This window comes from Numida meleagris, chromosome Z (genome assembly GCF_002078875.1).
Source record: "Numida meleagris isolate 19003 breed g44 Domestic line chromosome Z, NumMel1.0, whole genome shotgun sequence".
Lineage (NCBI taxonomy): Eukaryota > Metazoa > Chordata > Aves > Galliformes > Numididae > Numida > Numida meleagris.
Genome location: NC_034438.1, coordinates 70,063,723 through 70,072,114, shown reverse-complemented (window position 1 = coordinate 70,072,114; position 8,392 = coordinate 70,063,723). Strand labels below are relative to the sequence as shown.

General features: G+C 50.7%; 1 protein-coding gene and 1 long non-coding RNA gene across 3 annotated transcripts in view; one reads left to right on the top strand and one right to left on the bottom strand.

The window, feature by feature from the left end:
- XPA (XPA, DNA damage recognition and repair factor) overlaps nucleotides 1–2,131 on the bottom strand; it is a 7,933-nt gene extending 5,802 nt beyond the window's left edge. Inside the window, exons 1-4 of the mRNA XM_021381530.1 lie at nucleotides 2,038–2,131; nucleotides 987–1,095; nucleotides 679–921; nucleotides 517–572 (exon numbers count right to left, since the gene is read on the bottom strand). Of these exons, the coding sequence (XP_021237205.1) occupies nucleotides 517–572; nucleotides 679–921; nucleotides 987–1,095; nucleotides 2,038–2,131 (502 nt within the window). The remainder of the gene's footprint in view (nucleotides 1–516; nucleotides 573–678; nucleotides 922–986; nucleotides 1,096–2,037) is intronic.
- On the top strand, nucleotides 3,428–6,374 carry LOC110390066. Of its 2 annotated transcripts, XR_002433513.1 has the most exons (5): nucleotides 3,428–4,154; nucleotides 4,442–4,648; nucleotides 5,357–5,727; nucleotides 5,994–6,077; nucleotides 6,178–6,374. It is a non-coding gene; the product is annotated as an uncharacterized LOC110390066 (long non-coding RNA). The 2 variants fall into 2 exon arrangements; XR_002433512.1 differs by having other exon boundaries at nucleotides 5,357–6,077.

The window sequence follows — 8,392 nt, the reverse complement described above, 5'->3', positions numbered from 1 at the left end:
CCGCGCGGCGTTCGAGCGCTTTCTGCGGCGGCCGCGGCCCCGTTCGAGCAACGCGGTTAAAAAGAAAAAGAAAAGAAAAAAAGAAGGAAAAAAAAAAAAAACGGCGGGGCAGCGCCGTCACGCGCAGCCCGCGGTGACCCTTTGTCCTCGGCGCGGCACACGGCCCCGGCTCCCCGCGGCCTGAGGGGAGAGCGCCGCGCGTCCGGCCCCGCGTCCAGATCCACCTCTTCTCCTCATCCGAATTTAAAACCAAAAAAAAAAAAATTTTTTTTTTTTCCCCCCTTTCCCGAGTAAAAAGCACCACGTTCTAAAAAAAGAAAGAGGAAAAAAAAAAAAAAAAAAACCCACAGCTCCTCCTTACTGCCCCGCCGTGACTCCCCACAAAGCTCCGCGGGCAGCGCCCGTTCCCGGCCCCGCACACGCGCCCCGGCCCTCCCGAGCGGCGCGTCCTTGACGAGAGGAAACGGAGCGCCCAGGGCGGCACGCGGCCCGCCCGCCCCGCGCGGCCGCCATTACCTGCACGGCACGGCCCGCACGTGCGCTCGGCCCCGCGCCGCGACCGCCGGGTCCTGCTGCCGGGAACGGGGCGGGAGAGGCGTGCTCAGCGCCCATGCGGACACGCTGAGAGGCTGCGCCGTCTGCGGGGCCGCGCTGCTGATGGCACATCCCGGAACCTGCCCCCGAAACATGAATCGCCGAGTCATAATGAGCGGCCCGCCCGCCGCACGCTGGCTTTTCTGCAGGAAGCCGGAAAGTACCGCAATGGGCATGTCCCGGTGCCTCCCAGCCGGGCGGGAGGGACTCATGTAAATCGCGGCGCTGCCCCGCAGGAAATGGCCCGCGCCGTCAGCCGGCGTGCTGCCCGCGCTGCTCTCCCCGCCCGGCTCTCCGCTGACGGGCACCGCGATGGCAGCGGGTATTCTGCGGGCAGCTCAGGCCGGGGGAATTCTTAAAACGGAGTTCTTTTGTCTGCAAAACGGTCGCACGTTTCGAGAACAATCGGTCGTGTGCTTGAAAACGCTTCTGTCCGGTTGGGTTCCTTTGCGGTGTTCTTCTCGTGCGAGCGTTTCTCTCGCTCCGTCAGGGGGAAGTGAACTTTGGAGCGGTGCTCTTTGTGTCATCCGCGAGCTGAAGCTGCGTTTGGTACCATTAAAGGGTTTTGAGCATAGGAGGATATTGCCGTTATGCAACCAAATCGGAATTAGGATTAGAAGAATCTATAAACAAAAGCAAATTCAGAGGCCAGGCCCTTAAACAAAATAGGCCGCGACGAGCCGTGCAATGCAGGCGGCGCTTGAGCAGGGGAGCAGTCGTAGAGCAATGCTCTGTGGGTTTGTCTTTTTCTCAGGATCATCCTGACTAGGCAGTCTGAGCAGAATATCCTCCCCAGCTGTCCTTCCTGCCGGAATGAATCAAATACAGCGCTCCTGGTTTTCACAGTCAAAAGAAGGCAATGCGCACCGTATTGCTTATACTCGTATTATTAAATATGCATGCTTTAACGGCTGCACGTGAGTTAATAGTCATACAGCCGTAGAATCCTTTAAGTTGGAAGAGACCTTTGAAGGGCATCTCGTTTGGTCCGACTGCCCTGCAATGCACAGGGACACCCGCAGCTCCGTCAGTGCTCAGACCCAGCCTGACCTTGAGCGTCTGCAGGGATGGGGCATCCACCGCCTCTCTGGGCAACCTGTGCCAGTTCCTCACCACCCTCATCGTAAAAAAAACTCCTTCCTTATATCCAATCTGACTCTGCCCTCTGTCAGTTTGAAACCATTTCCCCTGGTCCTGTCACAGCAAGCCCTGCTGAAGTCTGTCTCCTTCCTTCTTACAGCCCCCCTTTAGATGCTGAGCGGCCACTCTCGGCTCTCCTGGAGCCTTCTCTCATCCAGGCTGCACAGCTCCAGCTCTCTCAGCCTGTCCTCATAGGAGAGGTAACCACAGAACCAAAGAATATCCCAAGATGGAAGGAACCCATAAAGATCATTCTCTCTGACACCTAGCAGCACACTGGACCACCCAAAAGTCACACCATACCATCATCAGGTGGGTGGACCACATTGAGGCAGTTCTTCAGGTGCAGCATGCCGGGCAGTTTGTGGCTGCAGTTCCTTGGCTGCTGGTAGCCCATTGTGGCTGTCCTTGAAGCACGGGAAGACTTCCATTAATTCGTGCCCATTGAGCAGAGCGTCAATGAGCAGCTGAGTGTTGGGGAAGCAGCTTCACAAGTGGCACTTGACAACTCAGCATTTCCTTGAAGAAGGGAGGTGAGCAGTAAGCAGCGGCTGCTGGCAACACGAGTACTGTTGAATTGGCACTGCAATCCTCGTCTGCAGGCAAGACAGCCCTTGTCAAGGACGAGGGTCAGCCATGAAGAACTGCGAGTGTGTAGGCAGTCAAAAAAAGATGAAATTCGGGGTAGGTAAGTGATTCACTTGGGAAAACCTAGTCCTAACTGCACCTGAGTGGTGGTGGTGGTATCTGAAATGGTTGCTGCCCCTCAGGAGCGAGCATTTTGGTTTGTGCAGACTGCATAGCTGCCATCTTCATACTCGGAAAAAAAACAAAGCAAATAGTACAGGAAGAGACGGAGAGCGAGCCAGGAAGTATAATGATGCTCGCACTGTGAGCACGGCATCCAGTTGTGCTTCCTGCTTCTCAGAAGGGAATACTGGAAGTGGGAAAGGAAGCTGGAAAGCAGCGTGAGTGCTGAGCTGCCCGGCACCGCCTCTCATGGGAAGCAGCTGAGCAGGCCCAGACCCTGCACCCTGAAACTAAATTACTCAGAAGGGCCGTGCCCGAGGCCTGTCCCATCCCAAGAACTCCAAGAGAGTGTTTGGTGGCGGACCGTCCAGGCGCACACCGTCTGATGGGTGCTGGTAGGAGCCGCGTCAGGAGCTCCCTCCTCGTGCGGTGCCTGGGAGCGACCTATACAGCATCCCTGCAGAGCACAGGCTGCAGGTAGAAGGTGGGCAGAGGCCGCGCAGTCGGTGAACGAGCACCCTCTCAAGATGCAGCAGTCCCCTGCGCTGAAAATAGTTGGAGGCTGTGGGAGTGTTGCTGAGGAGGAAGCGCGCGCTTGCCTCATTTTTCATTTTCCTTCGGCGTTTGCCTGTGGCCAGTGGAGGAAGCAGGGCTGAGTAGATTTGGTATCCCAGTCAGTGTGCCTCTTCCTCCTATTCTCTGCGAATCAGCCTCTGCTGTTATTTACTATCTGGAGCCATGTGTGATGGGATCTTTCAAACCAGCCTCCATTCATCTGTGCTGGGACTCGCTTGCAGAGCAGCTGCTGTGCTGCACATCTACGTTTTCCCTCACAGTATATTTATGTCCACAAAGTATTAATAGCAATCTGCATGCGCTTGCATACCTACAACAAAACCTTTTTTTTTTTTTTTTTTTTTTGCCCTTCAGTAGAAGTATTTGCTCCACGAGAAACAGACCCAATGTCATCCCATTTTCCTTGGGTTTGTCTACTGAAGGGAGTGGCAATGCAGAAAAATCTCTCCCCCTGATGGCTCAGGTGGCAGCATGAATTTTAGCCGCATTTGAGTTGTGTAGTCAGCAGCTGACCCGCCAATACGCACAGGCTGATTAAGTGGTTGGCTGCTTCCCCTTAGCATGACTAAGGAATTGGATTTTGCCCAATGATTTCAAACGTTTTTATTGGAGAGAAGACATTTATTGCATCCTTGGGGACATGAGGCAAAAAATACCGTGCCTTTTGAGATTAGGCTTCCAGTGGGTTTTTAGTTGGATGCACCTATTTCTTTAGCGTTATCCTAAATAAATGGGAAGGCACTCCTGGCTTCTTGGTGAAAAAAGAAGCGTGCGACGTGGGGAAGATGAAGGGAGTGCAGCTGCCTGAGGTCCGTGTTCCCTGCCTGCACTCACCTCTGCCATAGCGCCTGGGTCGGAGGGCCGCACTGAGTCATCCTGGTGGACAGAGTGGGGCACGCAGGGAAAATCGATTCTCATCTCTCCGCCAGATTTCCTCATCTGCTCGCTGGCTGTAGGAGGGGATTTCCATAGTAATGTGACCTGTCTTCATGCTCCATTAACCGGCTCCTAATTGATGCAGATCATCTTGGTTGGGCAGACAAATAATGGAGGAAGGGCGTTGAGTGCTTGAGCAATGCATCTGAAAGGAACAGGTAGGCGAGAATTGAAGTGCAAATGTTGAAAGACAAAAGCCGGCGTTCTTCCCTGACGGGATATCTTCATGCAAGCGCATTGTTATTTTCTATTTACAGAGCATGATAGAATGGGAAATTACAACGTAAGCCTCTTTTATTTTCTAGAATTGTACGTTACTTCTCTTACTACTTTTCCTGAACAGGACTCCAATGTGTTTACCTTTAATACCGACAGCAATCACCGATTTCACATCGATGAACAAGCAAATGTCAAGGCATGACGAAAAATGTTGGTTTTTTTGCAGTGTCAGAGGTCACCACCAAGCTGACTGCACACTTTTGTTGTTGGCTGGTAATCCAGAAAAAGAAACGCTCCTTCAGGAGTTTGCCAGGAAAATCCACCTCCCATCCACAGAAAGAGGGGGGGAAATGTGGCGAAGCAACAGGAACTGGGAAGCGCAGCAGCCTTGGATGCCACCTTCAATGCGAAGAATAACGAAAAGAGTAGGAAGGTAGGAAAGAATACTTTTTTTCCCCTTTTTTTCCCCCTGACACTAAGGCACCGGCAGGTTTTCCTGACCTCACCCACGGCCGGTAGACAGCGTTACAGAAACGGGTTGGAAGGCTGCTCTCAAGTGTCGTGAATTCTGTGAATTCCGACTTGAGCGATAAAGTTAAAAGGGGAAGGAAAAAAAAAAAAAGAAAAGCAAGCTATCAGGCTGGAATTCCTGAACAGCAGCACCCTGCTAATGACCCTTTTGTCCTTAAAGCGCCACTCAGCCTCTGCTTTTATATCCCTGCTTGTTTTGTTCTGCAGGAATATTCGCATATCGCATGAAAGGGATGTGTGAACAGATGCATTTCCCCCCCCCCCCATCAATATTCCTATTTTGTCAGTTATTTAATGCATGCAGGAACCTTTCCCATAGCAACACAGAAACCTTAAGAAACTTTGCCTAATTCTTTAATTACCTTTTCCTTTCTATTAAGAGGAGCTCGGGCATTTCTGAGACAGAAAATCAATATGCCATCTATTATACTAGTCTCAGATCTGGCCGTAGTGATGGTGAAAGGCCGAGTGTTCTGGAATAAAGTGCAGACTTCTGGTCTTCCTGAAGTATTTAAGGAGACTGAGAATGTAAGCATTTACAAAGAAACTTCAGATTTCTGCTCTACATTATTCAAAGTATTACGCTGTTTTTTTTTTTTCTTTGTTTTAGCAATACCATAAAGAGATTGTCTTTATGATTAGCACACGTTATGATGTACTACGCACACTGAACTGTTCCAGTGTGCGTAGTAGCTGGAAGAGAAGGCCGTACAACAGCTGATGAAGTTGGCTGCAGCAAGAAAATCACATCTCAGTTTCCAGGATTTCAGAAAGAAGAGCTCCTCCGATACTTGCAAATCTCTGCAAAACGTTTCAGTGCTTGCTGCCCCCAGGTCTGGTCAGATCTTGGTGATTTCCTCCCGCGTGCACTGCAGGGCCCTGTTCTGCTCTTCAGGATGGATGCTACCCAGAACCGTGGCTGATTCAGTGCGCTGAGGGAGGATGCGGAGCTGATCTTCATAACTGGCCTGTGTATTTTAGGTAACATGTAACGTGTCACATTTATTCTAGGCTCACAACAACCTAGTTGTGAGAAAAAATGTGGAACCAACATATGGCTTAAAACTGCCTGTAGCAGTGCAGGGCTAGAAGGAGGTAATTCTGAGGTGCTACACCATGCACAACATTTGAATTTCGAATGTGATCTGAGTGTGTCCCCTGCGTGTGACCTGACCATAATTATTGATCAGGGTCTTAAGTCGCTGCTTGGATTCCTTGGGTCAGTTGATTTTGTTTTGCTTGCCTAGGGGAAACGTTGTTTTTGCTTGGAGGGAAGGAATAGCACTGACCACAGCGCTCCAACCTGCAGATGTCTTTCTTGGAACAAAAAAGTGGGTTTCAAAGGTTCTGATACCCCGGTTAAACTGAAACCGTTCACTAGGAAAACTGGGAGAGTTACTGATGCTCGTGACTCCTTTTTCTTCCATACAGGCCTGAGACACTGACTGCATTACTGTGCTAATTCCCCTTCATCTCAATGTTCCCGGCTGATGCGTGCCTTGCCCCGAGCAGAAAGGTAAAGAGGGATCCTTGCATTTGTGTCTGAGATCGCTTCTTTCCTGGGCTGGCCGCTTCCCAGAGTCCCTTTTCAGAAGGTCGTGGTATGTCCAGCGATTGCCCGGGGCCTGGGGCCATTTGGGGGAGGGGAGCGCTGGGGGGAGGGGGATCTTTGTCTCTTCCCGGGCAGATCTGAGATCTTGCGAAACCACCCCGCTTTTGTTGCAGGAGACTACAGTTTCCCTCAGCCAAAGTTTTAATTACATCAGGGGTCAAAGGCTCGCTGTTTTCAGCCCCCTGTGTGAATGCGGAGGCAATGGAACGGTTCTCCTTTCAGCGAAGGCATTCACACTTCCCCGCACATCTGGCCGCGCCGTGTCACACGCCGCTGCCCACCATTGTGCAGCGCTCGGGTTGATGATCAACCTCTCCGCGTCCGTGCCGGCCTGACAAAGTTTGCATCTTCCTGAAATCGCTTCCCCCCCACACACCAAATTTTTAGTTTTCCAGGGTTTTTTTTTTTTCATTATTATTTTATTTTATTTTTTGAAACAGAACTTCGTGTTGCTCCCTCTCTTTCGAAATTTGCAGGGGGTCCCGAATTTTGCACTTTTTTTTTTTTTCTCCTGGGCTGCCCTTGAAGTATTGACGAGTTTCTCATTGGTTTATTTATTTACTCATTTGCAGCTTTTCTGGGAAAGGTCAGAAACGGAGATGGTGAAGTGCTGGCAACACCCGATGGATTCATTAGCTTCTCTGCGCCAGCCTTTGAGCGAGGCCGTCTCCGATGGTACCTTCCAAAGCACGGAGTGATTTACCCCTCTGTCATTATTTCCTGGGCCTGTCCCTCCTGTTGTCGGTGGGAGTGGTCTTCCCACTATAGAGCACAGATGCAAGCTCAGCTTTAGCCCTAATGCCCCGATGACTTAAATTTGTGTCTTTTTTCTTCTTTCATTCCTTTCATCTGCTCACTCGGTACTGTGAAACTTGCTGGCTTACTCCTCCGAGGGATTCTTCTGCTCAGAACTGAACACTGGCAAACATAAAAGACGCATGCAAAAATGTGCATGCATACGTAAAAGAGGTATGTAACAGATGTGCAAATAGGTAAAAAAAAACATCAATACGTATGCATACCACACAAAATCACCTTCACTTAGGCAGCACAGCGGCTGCATTGCTCCTCACGTGGCACACACGCCGTGCTGACTCATGTGCTCGCCCGGGAAATCCCAGCATGCTTCCCATCCCCTTCCCATTCAAACGATTCTTCCCAGTCCTCTCCTTTTGCGAAGTGAGCCTCCGGCTGTGTCTCACACCTTGGCACCCTGGTGCTGTAATTCCTGCCCAGGACAAAGCTCACCCGGATCACTTGGCCGGAGCCGCCTGCAAGTTATTGGATGTGCCGATGCAGTACTTCTGGCTGTGCTTTCACGTCTCATGGTTATCACATGCTAACTTTTGCATTACAGTGAATGCTGTGCTCAGGCTGCTTTTAAAATGTGTGACTAAACAGAAGCGTCCATTTCCCACGATTCCTTCAGAGAACTCCATGGGGATCTGTAGAGATCTGCAAACACGACTCCTTTTACAAAAGCCACACTGCTTTCTTCTCATCTCTGCGCAGATATCCCCTAACTTCTGCTACAGGTCCTAATAAGGCCTCTGATAGAGAGAGAAAATGTTATTCTCTGTGTTTTTCTCTGTCTTTCTGGAGAAATTGCCTGAAAATTTTCAACATCGCACCTGAAGGATTTATTTTGCCCTGAACTACGGCAAGTATTATTTCTATTAAATCAACAGGGGTTTTAGTGAATAAACAATATACAGTCTTGTCGCTGCGCTGAGGAAGCCCCAACAGCATACAGCGCACGCGCATGCATATGCTAATTAGCTCTCTGAGCAGGCTGTCTTAAGACAGCAGATGCATTAACAAGTTTAATTAATATCCGCGCTAATGACCGCTTGGGGGCGCTCTTGTCCCTGCTGGTGAGCGCCGCTGCACTTCGTCCTCCGGGGAAGCGGGGAGACTGGTTCCAAAAACGGGAGAGCATTGGGAAGGAGGGCAACCCTGCAGTTATTTAAAGCAGGCGCAGCGCCTGGCTGCGTGTCTCCCACTCAGATATGTTCTCTGCTAACTGGAGGCTGC